The sequence below is a fragment of the Pan paniscus genome, chromosome 3, assembly GCF_029289425.2.
Source record: "Pan paniscus chromosome 3, NHGRI_mPanPan1-v2.0_pri, whole genome shotgun sequence".
NCBI lineage: Eukaryota > Metazoa > Chordata > Mammalia > Primates > Hominidae > Pan > Pan paniscus.
Genome location: NC_073252.2, coordinates 45,344,646 through 45,358,313, shown reverse-complemented (window position 1 = coordinate 45,358,313; position 13,668 = coordinate 45,344,646). Strand labels below are relative to the sequence as shown.

General features: G+C 39.6%; 1 protein-coding gene across 8 annotated transcripts in view; it reads right to left on the bottom strand.

Annotated features, from left to right (window-relative positions):
* The window catches only part of WDFY3 (WD repeat and FYVE domain containing 3), a 296,015-nt gene that overhangs the window by 20,513 nt on the left and 261,834 nt on the right, over nucleotides 1–13,668 (bottom strand). For all 8 annotated transcript variants that reach the window (XM_055111312.2, XM_034958524.3, XM_034958529.3 and 5 more), the window contains 6 exons: nucleotides 12,026–12,179; nucleotides 6,412–6,503; nucleotides 5,649–5,861; nucleotides 2,536–2,683; nucleotides 1,280–1,434; nucleotides 153–311 (listed from right to left, as the gene is read on the bottom strand). In XM_055111312.2, coding sequence (XP_054967287.2) covers nucleotides 153–311; nucleotides 1,280–1,434; nucleotides 2,536–2,683; nucleotides 5,649–5,861; nucleotides 6,412–6,503; nucleotides 12,026–12,179 — 921 coding nt within the window. The remainder of the gene's footprint in view (nucleotides 1–152; nucleotides 312–1,279; nucleotides 1,435–2,535; nucleotides 2,684–5,648; nucleotides 5,862–6,411; nucleotides 6,504–12,025; nucleotides 12,180–13,668) is intronic.

Sequence of the window (13,668 nt, the reverse complement as noted above, 5' to 3'; positions counted from 1 at the left end):
TCAAAAAAGTATTTCTAGCAACAGAACGTCACTTTGGTTTTGTCCATTATATCTGAAGTACCTCAGAATTAAGGAAGCTTTTTACTTCCTACAGGGTGTAGGCACAGGAGATGGACTATGTCCCTCTTGGCATTTTCTATGTTCTCTCTTACCTGTTTGAGGGTGACGGTCTTGGCCTTTTCTTTGGAGGTGCCCATCTCCCACACACACACAACCGTGCTTGTTCCACCCGTGATGACCAGCTTGGGGTTGGGGCAGATTGCACAGAGAATCTGGCCCCACTCAGACAAGCATTCATAAACAGTCATGGCCTGTAAAGTAAAACGGATGTGAGACACACATGCTGTTAAGTACTACACAAACTTCTGAAACTCAAGGAGCAGAATTGAGTGAAGGTGCAGGCACCTCACCAGCAAATAGCGGCTCATGTTCTGAGCTAGCTTTAGTTCAGAAGCATATCCACTGAATCTCTACCCTGAACTACCCCTACCGCCTCCAAACTATTGTTGCTGCTGAAAGCCATAACCAAAAAGGACTTTGCTCATAATGGGGGTCTCTGGTTTCTCCAGAGTGGGAAAGTGATGCTCAAATTGTGTGATCTATGGAAGGTGCAGGGGACAATGTGGCAAAAGGATGCATTTGCTGTAGACAGAATGTGAAAAGAGAGCACAACTGCTGCTAAGGAGAACATCAACAAAATGGAATCGTGTTACAAAGCAACATAACAGACTATGCAGATTCTTTTCGTCTTGCATTTGGGAAGGGACTGTTGGAGGGCAAACACAGGGCACTAAAGGATCACTAAGGATTGTCTCTCCAAGAGGTACTTATGGGACCCAAAACAGTTGCTGTTGCTTCTTGTGGGATGGAGCAACAGGTTTTCTGCCAGCTTGTTTGGAGCACTAAAATGAAAAGTGGGCCAGATGGTGACTCATCAAAAGGAGGCTATTCTGGTTGACAGAAATGCTGAGCGCTCCTTGCTGGCTAGGATCTCTCAGAGGAATTCTTTGAGTGAGAAGGAAACTGCTAGCCCCTATTACACAACTTTGCAAAAGAGGCTTGTTCTGCAGGGAACATGACATCTCTATGAGCTCCTTTATCCTGCTCTCATTCAGTGAAGCTCTCCTTTCCCCAAATAGGAAAGCTCACTTTTCTTTTGGGCTTTGGAGGAACAGCTGACAAGCCCTTGGACTGGGTTCTCCCCAACCCTATTAGTCATATAGGATAGCCAGACCACAAAAGAGCAATATTAAATGAGTAGGCAGGAAATAATGCAAACCTTGTCTGACTCATAGGTTCCCAGTCTGCAACTGAGGTCTGCATAGCCCCAAGCAAAAGTTTTATTCCAGGTTGGTGGGATAAGAACCTTATTCTGTTCCACCGCAAGAATACCTTTATCTGTACATACGATTTGTCCTACAGGTTCTTTGAGTTCTAGAAAAAAGAAATCATGGTATTAGGACAGGAACAGGAAAAACTAATGTCATTATCTCATAGAGCATGATAATTTCAAATATTCATATAAATCAAGCATCCTGATACCTACGTTGAGAAAAAATGATCTCAGAAATAGAGCTGGGCTTTTGAATCTCCTACAAGACCTGCTGGGTGGAATGTTGAACCTAACAGGGCCTCTGCAGGACTTTCCTCCAGCTTTCCTATTTCTGGGCACTCTCTGGTTTGGGTACTACCATTCAGGTTTGCCTCCCTAGGGTTGTACAGAGTAATCTGGGATGCTCCCCAGAATGTCATAGGGACACAGATTATCAACAAACCTATGTCTTTAGTACCTCCCAAGTTATAGCCAGACCTTAGACTTCCTCAAGGAAGGTCATGTCATTCCCCAGAGGAACAGACTCCTTGCTCCACACCTGCACTCTGATGACCATATGACTACTCCAGAAGAATCGCCAACAGTGACTGACGCTGGCACAGAGCAGAGTCTGTGTATTGAGGACAAATGGCATAGAATGGCACACAAGTTAACCAGATTTTGTTCCAATTCTTGGATATTTTTAAGCGACAACTTCAAGATTTTGCAGAACTTTTTTTTTTTTTCATTCTAAGGGGAAAAAACCTACTTGAAAAAATATTTTTAGATATCCCATTATACCATTAGATAAAAGACAGATGTCTTTTCATTGGCATACTAAAAATATGTTCTTTTACTAATATATCGGATAGGCAGAATATATTTAAATGAGAATGAAATTATGAAGACAAATTTTTTTTATCTATAAAGTTGAATTTACAAGGTTTTGGTATTTTAGAGCTTTGATTATCTTAAAGAGGAGAGAGAAGACTGTTTGGTTCTTTCTGATATGAAGTCCAACAAGCCAAAAAGAGAAAACAGAGAAAAAAAAGCAAAAAGAGAAAATATAAATACTAGTAGGTATTTAGTAATCTAACACAAAATGTATGGCACTTATTAAACAAATTATGCTATCGTCAAAAAGCAAATTTGTTATTGTTAAACTGGGATTATTAACAATCCCATTAAATCATTAATCAAAAGTTTATTTCTCATTATTTTACCTTTTACAGGTGTTAGAGAAGGCCTCAAGTTGTCTAGATGATGAAAAAAGATCTTGTCACTTGTAGATCCTGGTAGGACAGAGATTCCTGCATTGTCTCCATTGAGTCGACTTCTCACTCGCTTTGGTGGATGAGGTTTTTTAAATAACTGGTATGAAAGAAGATGACTTACTTTATAATGAAAGATAACACTTATAAGCCCTTTTATATGCCAGGCATTGTGTTCTTATTTCAATTAAGGTTCACAAGAACTATTAGGTACTATATTATCCTCATTTTACACCCGAGGAAAGAGATTCAAAGACGCTATGAAGGTGGCCAGAGAACTCACACCTGAATAAGCAGGGACAGGACTATGATACTAAAGCATGGGCTATTGTCTTGTTCTATGCTAAGCTGAATTCACAATAACTTTCTCAAAGAAAGTCAATCTACAGTTGATTGACAATTATTTTCCAATGATATTCAAAAGTTAACTCTTAGTAGCCTAATACCATTCTGTGCCATCGAAGGCAGGCAGACACTCTATCTAGTTGGATTATTTCTGGTTTCAATGTGGCCTTTATGTGATTTAGAAATATCATTTTGGTGTCCTAAAAAGGTGCTACTGATTTGCTGAAAGTGTGAATATTATCATCTTCTTTGTGCTTTGCTATGTTGTAAAGGGAAAAAAGAAAACAAAAATGTGCTACATCGTCATTCTGTATTTCTACAGGATTAAAAATATTAATGGCTGGGTGAGGTGGCTCATGCCTGTAATCCCAGCACTTTGGGAGACTGAGGCAGGCGGATCATGAGGTCAGGAGTTCGAGACCAGCCTGGGCAATATGGCGAAACCCGTCTCTACTAAAAATACAAAAATTAGTTGGGCGTGGTGGTACACACCTGTAGTTCCAGCTACTTGGGAGGGTGAGGCAGGAGAATCGCTTGAACCCAGGAGGTGGAGGTTGCAGTGAGCCGAGATGGCGCCACTGCACTCCAGCCTGGGGCAACAAAGCGAGACTCTGTCTCAAAAAAAAAAAAAAAAAAAAAAAAAAGTACATTTAAGATTACTATTTTTCAATTATTGTAAATCTTTGAGACAGGCATAGAGTAGTTTCTGTTGGAAAACTAGTATTTGAGGAGGAGATCTGAAAAACTTTAAATGAAATGAGATTTAAGATAAATACGACACCATCACACTTTGTAAATTAGATATTTGGGGTTTCCAAGAGAAAAAAACAGAAAAAATTCTTCGTGCAGAGGAAGATACACATTCCAGACTCTCAAATCTTTAAATGTTTTATTCCTATTTTATCTACATAAAGGACTATAAGATCAGGCTTCTATAAAGATACATAGTTTTAAAGCACTTTCATGAATGTGCATTTACTGAAGCACTTTTACGTGAGGACCTAAGGAGAGAGCACTGTGCCAGGCTGCGGGTATATAATGATGTATGGAGATGATGACCATAAAACCTACATTTCTGAGGATGGCTTTACTTGAAAGTACCCTCTATTACTCAATGTGTGTCCCAGAAATATGTTGGCATCCAAACGATACTTCCCAGACTTCTGGCCTCTTCTACTTCAAAGTAGCACAAAAATCCTGCAACAGTGCAAGTGTCTTGATTTTTATGTTCAGAATATGTATTTCCCCTAGGGTATGAAAGATGGCTCCAGCCCTTGTAACTCTCAGGAAAAAGAAAAAAGTTAACTAAATAAAGGTATAGCTAATATTCTTCAACTGTGAATAATTTATCAGCAAGCATTTTGCTTTAAAAGTAAACATGGCCAGGCGCCGTAGCTCATGCCTGTAATCCCAGCACTTTGGTAGCTGAGGTGTGAGGACTGCTTGAGTCTAGGAGTTCAAGACCAGCCTGGGCAACACAGTGAGACTCTATCTCTATAAAATAAAAATAAATAAAAATAAAAGTAAACATGTTTCTTTTATTAGGGGATCACATTGCTAGGGGATCAGACTGCATTGTGAATGGTACAGTTACAGCATGTCCTGCTATCTATCATGGCTTTTCTATATAAAGATATAAAGAGATGAGCCATGGTTTTGTGTGTTCTCAAGTGTCAACCCTGGAAACCTCAAGTTAACCTACAAAAAGGGAGTCCGTAGAGACATCTAAAGCAGGAACAGAGGAGGTAGCCAGGATCAAAGTATGAGCCACTGGTACTTAGTAAAGGTGGGTGGCCTCACCAGCTCGTCAAAGTGTGCCTTCTCCACACTGTGGAGAAGTGCTGCAGTTACTTCTGGTGCACCCAGCCCTCCTGCCATACCTCGGACAATGGGGATGAGAGAAGGGATGAGGTCTCTTCATGGAGGTTTGCTCATCACTGAACATGAAACAGGCCTACAGTATCTGGGTGCTGAGAGGCTTAGATCTTGGTCTTCCTCTCCAAGTTCCAGAAGGTGGTGAGGGCAGCTATTGCGTGTCCTAGGCACTCCTATGGCACGTGCTCTCACAGCACAGCACTTATTAGGCCTATGTCAACAATCTAACCCAATCCATCATCATCTGTTCTCTGAACTACCACAATAGCTTTCTTAGTGGTCTTCCGCTCCCCATTTGGGTCCCCAGTGTGTGTGTGTGTGTGTGTGTGCGTGTGTGTGACAGACATACACACACACACAGAGAGACAGAGAGAGATAGATAGAGAGAGAGAGAGAGAGAGAGACAGAGAGAGAGAGAGAGAGAGAGAGGCATGCATAGAGCAGTTTATTCTGACTGAGGCCAGAATGAACTTCTAAAGTTTAAATATGACCATGTCATTTCTCTGCCTAAAATCAGCACTGGTTTCCCACTGGCCTCCAGACAAAACCTTGTCTCTCTGTACGTGGCCTATAAGGCCCCTCCTGTTACATCTTATGGAGGTTTAAGAAAGCATACCCTGCATTAGTCTGTAAGGGATAATTCTCTTTAAACAAAAATTTTTATTTATCTGGACTGTGAGAGTGAGAAAAAAGCAACAATCTAGGAATCTATTGAAATCCTAGGTGATATTTATGGCTCTTTATTAAGTTAATCTAAACTTAATTATTTTGTGGTAATCTACAATCTAGAGAAATGTTACAAAATGAAACAGAGTACATCAATGATAAGAAAAAAACACCCATACCTGTTTAGGGATCTGACCGAAGTTATTAATGAACCCAATTGTGGCTGTCTCCTTTAGTGGGTCATTGATGTTGTAGATATCCACTTGACCCTCATAAAAAAGATGATGGAAGACATTTACAGCTTCTACTGCAGCAGGGCCTTGCTGTTTATAACCGAAGATTAAGTCAATCCACTCATGTAGATGGGCACTCACGTAATCACACTCCAAAGCCTGTAATTTCAAACATAGGTTTAGTCACTGGCTGACTTCTATTACTTGCTCAGAGACTAGAAAAACCTTGGTAAGTGGTTAATAGGAACTAAAATAACTAAAAATCATAAAAACAACATAGTAGTCCCCTCTTATTTGTGGTTTCACTTTCTGAGGTTTCAGTTACCTGCAGTAAACCATGGTTTGAAAATATTATTATATTTATGAGAGTGAGAGACAGAGATCACATTCACATAGCTCTTAGTAGGTTGTTATGATTGTTCTATTTTATTATTATTCTTAATCTCTTACTATGCCTAATATAAAAATTAACCTTTATCAGAGCTATATATGTATAGGAAAATACATAGTTTATATATATATATATAGGGTTTGGTACTATTCCTGGTTTCAGGCATCAACTGGGGTTCTTGGGATGTATCCCCTGTAGATAAGGGGACCTGGCTGTATTAGTAACAAACAGGTGGTACTCTGCTAGAGGCCCTGTCTTTGTATTATGTTCAATGACCAAATGAAATTCAACTTCAATTGTAAAGTGTACTTCCATTACCTCACGATGGACTCTGATGAATTCTCGTGGGTCCCCTTTTGCCCAGGGTGGAAGGATAACATCTCCAAGCTTGGTGCCATTTTGTTTACAGCCTATGCAATTGGATACATTAAAAATAAAAAAAAAGAAAGAATGGGATAAATGGTAACTTTATATTAATCTGACTGAGAAATGGTGGGTTAGATTCAATACCAGAACGCTAAAATTGTACACCAGAAAGGACTTCAGAGATTATCAACTCTAGCATCCCTCAAGACTGCTCCTCAGATCACTCCAGCAGAAAGAGTTACTAAGTCAGCAAAACTGAGGCCCTCACTGCCAATGTCTTCAGGAAATGCTGAGTTATACCAAGCGAAACATGCTTCTTTCTGCAGAGTCTTGAGGGCAGGACTCCTCGGAGGTTTAATATGCTAACATGCACTGCCCTTCTCTAAGAGGGATATCAAACACAAAATGTCTGAAATTTAATTGACCACAAGACTCCTTTTCAGCAAAACATTTTGCAGGGTTGCTGTCTTGAATCTCCTGGACACAGTCTACTGTAGATATCTGTAATACAAGAGGTTTCTCATATCGCTGACTCTTAGGTTCTCAAAAGAGCTCTGTAGAACTGGCATGTATTTTGCAGTAAGCATTCTCATTTAAAAAGCAAAATCTAAAATGACATAACTTTTTGCTGTTATTGCATCATTTAACAGAAAAAATATTTGGAAAAACTATAGGGCTACCTGTCAAAAACAAAAAATAACATGTTGTGATAAAGCACATAAATAATATTTATTCCATATAAACTTATTTTAAGTGCTAGCCAAGATAATTTCTAAAATATAAAAGAAACCATTCACTGTGAAATCTATCCACATCAAAATATATTAAATTTGGCTGCATCTAAACAAAAAGGGTGTTTTTCTTCTTTTTTGAAATATACCAAAAAAGTCACTTTAGCTTACAGAGTTTTTATAGATACAAATCAGATTATCATTGTAAAAATGACTCTACAAACAACAATGTTGACTCACTAGTTTAATAGCAGTTGGTTAGATAAATACTTGTCCTGGAAATTTTCATACAGAAATGCAGTTGTTCAAATTTTAGAACACAAAGCCAATTCCAAGTGAAAGCAAATAAAATATCTCCCTTAGATACAATCTTGCCTTTATCATTGCTAGTCGATGGTTTATTTACAATGTGATATTGAGTGGTACAAATATCAGTTTATTGTTTAAAGGAATGTCTTGACTTGGTTGGAAAGGTTACCATATGATTTACAACAAAAATAAATCAAGTTATTACAACCCTTCCTCCTCAACCACACACACTGCACGCTCTGTGTTGAGTCTCCCTGAAATGCCCACTAGGCCTCATTTTTTGGTAATAATAAACAGGTAAAAAGGCTACTTGAGATAGAAATTACTTTTCCAAATTTTGCTACAATCCTTGAATACTTATTTGATAGAATTTTATTTTATGAACACTATATGCAATTTTAAAATGACATATAAAGATAACATAGTCTGTAGGAAAGCCTTTGTCTAATTCTATATAATATATATGTTTTTTTTTTTTTTGAGACAGGGTCTTGCTCTGCTGTCCAGCCTGGAGTGCAGTGGTATAATCATGGCTCACTTCAGCCTTGAGCTCCTGGCCTCAAGTGATCCTTCCACCTCAGCCTCCCACGTACAGGCACGTGCCACCATGCCTGGCTAATTATTTTATTTTGAAGGGACGAGGTTTTGCTCTGTTGCTCAGGCTAATCTTGAACTCCTGGCCTCAAGTGATGCTCCTACCTTGGCCTCCCAAAGTGCTTGAATTATAGGCAAGAGCCAGTGCCCCGCCCTTAATTTTGCTATTCTGAAGCTCTCCTCCATATGTATCCAAGGATGCATGGACAAGAAGACCCCAGGGTGAATATTACTTATCTCATAGCAACGGGAAAAAAAAATCCAAGTGCTTTTTCTTTCTTTCTTTTTTTCTTTTGAGATAGAGTCTTGCTCTGTTGCCCAGGCTGGAGTGCAGTGGCATGATCTTGGCTCACTGCAACATCTGCCTCCCGGGTGAGTCTTGTGCCTCAGCCTTCTGAGGAGCTGGGATTACAGGCACACACCACGACGCCCAGCTAATTTTTGTATTTTTAGTGGAGATGAGTTTTCACCATGTTAGCCAGGCTGGTCTCGAATTCTTGGCCTCAAGCAATCTGTCCACCTCAGCTTCCCAAAGTCCTGGGATTACAGGCGTGAGCCACTGCGACCAGCCCCAAGTGTGTTTTCTTTTACACCATTTACTATCTTTTCTGTGTGAAGAGGCAAACTGTTTTTTTTTTTTCTGTTGGGGTGAAATTCACATAAAGCCAGCCATTTAAAGGGAACAATGCAGTGGCATTTAGTTCAGACACAATGTTATGCAACCACGATTTCTATCTAGTCCCAAAGCATTTTTATCACCACCAAAGTAATCTTGTACCTGTTAATCAGTAGCTGCCCGTATTACTTTCAACCCAGCCCCAGAACACCAATCTGTGTCCTGTCTCTGTAGACTTACCTATTCTGAGTATTTCCTATAAATGGAAATGTACAATATGTGACTGTTTTTGTCTGGCTTCTTTCACTTTGCGTAATGTTTTTGAGGTTCAATCACATTGTAGAGTTTATTAGTGCCTCATTCACTTTCATGGATGAATAATATTTCACTGTATGTATATGCTACAACTGGTTTATCCACTCATCACTTGATAGACATCTGGGCTGTTTCTGCCATTCGGTTATTGTGAATAATGCTACTATGAACATGCTCACACACATACTTACTTGAGTTGCGTTTTCAATTCTATATACCAAGGAGTGGAACTGCTGGGTCATATGGTAATTCTGTTTAACTTTTTGAGGAACTGCCAAACTACTTCCCACAGTGGCTAAACCATTTTATGCTCCCACCAGCAATGTATGAGGGTTCTAATTTTTCTATACCTTTGCCAGCCCTTGTTATTTTTCAGTTCCCCCCACCCCATTATGGTCATCCTAGTAAATATGAAGTGGTATCTCATTGTGGTTTTGATTTGCATTCCCCTAATGACTAATGATGTTCAGCATCTTTTCATGAGTTTACTGGCCATCTGTATAACTTATTTGGGAAATTGTCTATTCAAGCCCTTTGCCCATTTTCCAACTGGATTGTTTGTCTTTTTGTTGTTGAGTTATAAAAGTTGTTTATATTCTGGATACTAGATCCTTATTAGATATATTATTTGCAAATATTTTCTTCCATTCTATAGGCATCTTTTCATTTTCTTGGTAACATTCTTGGATGCAGAAACTTCTAATTTTGATTAAATCCAATTTATCTTTTGTTGTTGTTGCTTGTAATTTTGATATCATATTTAAGAATATATTGCCAAATTCAAGATCATGAAGATTTACCCCTATGTTTTCTCATAAGAGTCGTATGATTTTAGGTTTTATATACAAACAGTGTTTTGTCTTGTTTTGTTTTGGAGACAAGGTGTCACTTTATCACCCAGGTTGGAGTGTAGTGGCACGAACACGGCTCACTGCAGCCTCAACTCCTGGGGTAAAGTGATCCTCCCACCTCAGCCTCCTGAGTAGCTGGGACTACAGGTGCACATCACCACGCCCAGCTAATTTTTGTATTTTTTGTAGAGATGAGGTTTTGCCATGTTGCCCAGGTTGGTCTTGAACACCTGAGCTCAAGTGATCCACCTGCCTTGGCCTCCCAAAGTGCTGGAATTACAGGTGTGAGCCACCATGCCTGGCCCAACCACTGTTTTTTAAAGTATGCTATTTCAAGGAGGGAAGATAATTTGTTATGAGGGTGAACATGATAAAGATAAATCCTCCTTTTTTTATTTACTTATTTTAAAAGTAGATTGGTTAGTTGGGTTTGTAAGTGGTCAGTCTGGAACACCTTTGCAACATGGATTATCATAAGTGATAGATGTTTCTGGAAGATTATGAGCTATGTCTTTCTTTCTGCACCTCTCCATATTTGTCTCTTTGACAGTGGTATCCCTGGGGAAGAAGGCAACGTTCTCCAAAGTTGAATTATAAGTGAACATAAGAAAACACTAATGTGGCTGTGCGTGGTGGCTCATGCCTGTAACCACTGAGACGGGCAGATCACTTGGCTGAGACGGGCAGATAACTTGAGGTCAGGAGTTCCAGACCAGCCTAGGCAACATGGGGAAACCCCGTCTCTACTAAAAATTTGAAAAAGAATTAGCCAGGTGTGGTGGCGCATGTAATCCCAGCTACTTGGGAGGCTGCGGCACGAGAATTGCTTGAACCTGTAAGGTGGAGGTTGCGATGAACAGAGATCATGCCACTGCACTCCAGCTTGGGCGACAGTGCAAGACTCTGTCTCAATAAAAGAAAATGTTAATGTGCATTCACAGTCAAAGGCTATAGCAGGTATTTGTTGATTGTTCTCGTTGACTATTCTATTCTTTTGGGAAAACCCATCACTTTCTCTAATTCTAAGTCCTAAAGTTGTGTCTTTAGCTGCTCAAGAGTGAGCTCTAGGCATAATTACAGGTAATGAAAATCAATTTCAGACTTTTCCTGGGGCTCTGGAGACAGCCTTGTTATCTTTCCCATTTCACAAAGGTAGAGTTGCTGATGGACAATTAAATACATAAAAATTATCTTTAGAAAACTTCAAATAGAAATATCTTTCATATGTATAGGATACAAACACTTCCCTGTATTTTCTGTTCATGAAAATTTGGAGGTAGTACAGTTATAATTTATGTGCTAACTCTTATAAAACAGTAGAAAATACAAGGAATGAAAAAAATATAAAACAATATCTGGCAGGAATATTCTCACATGGAAACAATGGAATTTTGATATGCTTTAAAAGAAATACTCAGAAGCATAGATCAGCAAACTATGTTCCAAGAAACTGTAACCAAAGTCAAATCCACTTCCTCTAACAGCCAGATAATATAAAAACAGCACTGATGGAGTTTTTCTTGTTTTTATAAATGCTGATTTGGTCCTGTTTTTCTAGAAAATAGAGTCCTTACAGGATAAAGAAAAGGGGTTTACTTAAAGTTATTCTGAAGTTCTAATTTTAAAACGCATTAGCCTATAAACCGAGAATGTATTAGGCAATAAACGAGATTAAAACAATACGTGGAAAATTTGGATATACCACTCTTAGCTATTAATGGGTTTCAATAGTAATACTTTTCAAATAAATTTTCACCTCTGTTTTCATCAAAACAACAAAATTCTAAATGTTGGGAGTCATCTGTCTCAATATTTATTTATTTAGAGACGGGGTCTCGCTCTGTTGCCTAGGCTGGAGTGCAGTTCACGATCTCAGCTCACTGCAACCTCCACCTCCCAGGTTCAAGCAATTTTCCTGCCTCAGCCTCCTAAGTAGCTGGGATTACAGGTGCCCACCACCACGTCTGGCTAATTTTTGTAACGACAAAAATCACATGTAACCACACCCAATTACAACAAATGACTGCAAGAAACTATAACAAATTTTTTTCTTGTTAATGTGTGCTGCAGACAATCTTCAGAGAAGTGACTTATTTCTATTGGACTTTTCCTGGCTAACATTCCTAAGACAGTGCCATAGCTCTACGTACCTAGATCAAAGTTGTTGGAATTGAACAGGAATTCTGGTAAATAAAAGAACTCTGGGATAAGTTCTTTTACATCTGCCATGTTGTGCTTTGACGCTGAATACCAGGCCTCGCGCACACTGTGAAACATCCGGTCAGCCAGGTCAAAGTGGCCACCCTGTGGGCAGAATAAGACACCTCTCTATTAGAGAACCGTTCCCACCTGACAGCTTCTGTCAAGTTCAAGAGCTTGAAAACTCCAACTATAGTTGGTGACATTTCAATTTCCCATTATCCTACATTAAATACACACAAATTTTTAATAAACATAAAACATCTAATTCTCTTTGGGGTAATCCTTACAGAGAGTTCTCTCTGCATTTGTTTTTATAATCAAACTGAAATCCAAATGTAAAGATTTTAAAAAGTCATCCAAAAATAGTAGATTTTAAAGAGAGGACAAGGCTGTAAGAAATATGAGTTCTGGCCGGGCGCGGCGGCTCACGCCTGTAATCCCAGCACTTTCGGAGGCCGAGGCGGGCGGATCACGAGGTCAGGAGATCGAGACCATCCTGGCTAACACGGTGAAACCCCGTCTCTACTAAAAATACAAAAAATTAGCCTGGCGAGGTGGCGGGCGCCTGTAGTCCCAGCTACTTGGGAGGCTGAGGCAGGAGAATGGCGTGAACCCCAGGGGGCGGAGCCTGCAGTGAGCCGAGATCGTGCCACTGCACTCCAGCCTGGGCGATAGAGAGACTCTGTCTCAAAAAAAAAAAACCAAACAAACAAGAAATATGAGTTCTTCCATAGTTTGATGATGCCATCACAAGAAAAGATTCTAATGTAAATCATCTACAGTTGGAAACATTCAAATTATGTTTGGCTAATTTTATAAATTAACATGATATGCAAGTTCTCATACTAATGAAAATTAAATGGAGAATTAGAAAAGGTGATCAGTTACAGACCGATGAAGCAAATTAAAATAGAAAAGGGATATTTTTCACTACGCAGCCTCACAGGTACACTATCCATCTTCTTCAGTCAAGCCCCCTATGCTGCTGTGTTTTAAGTTAACATGGTGTACCTTACGATGCTCACCGTGGGAAAATGCCAAAGTCCATGCCATGGCTGCCAATGTCTGCCATACAATCTAGCCTGTTTCCTTGTCGACCTCTTCCACTACAACTAACTTTCCTCCTTACTTACTCTATTCTGGACACACTGGCCCCCGGGCTGCTCCTCGAACATGCCAGGTACAAGCCTGCCTTAGAGCCCTTGCACAAGCTCTTCCCTCTGCCTGGAACATGTATCTCCAGATGTCTGCAGAAGCAACACCCTTACCTCCTTTAGACTTTTTTTCACAGGAGACCTACTCTGACCACTCTACTTAAAACTGCATCCCACCTTGCCCAACCTCCTGTTCTCCCCACTTCCCATCCCCCTTTCTGGACCTATATCTTTCTGATAGCTTTTATCACATTCTGAAACACCTTACAATTTTCTTATTTTTGATTTTTGGCTGTCTCCTTCAACTGAAATACATAAACTGCACAGGTAAGGCTTTTCTCTTTATTAATTGAAGTCCTCCCAAGTACCTGGAACAGTGCCTGGCACACAGTAGGTATTTATTAAATATTTGCTGAATAAATGAATGAGAATGTACA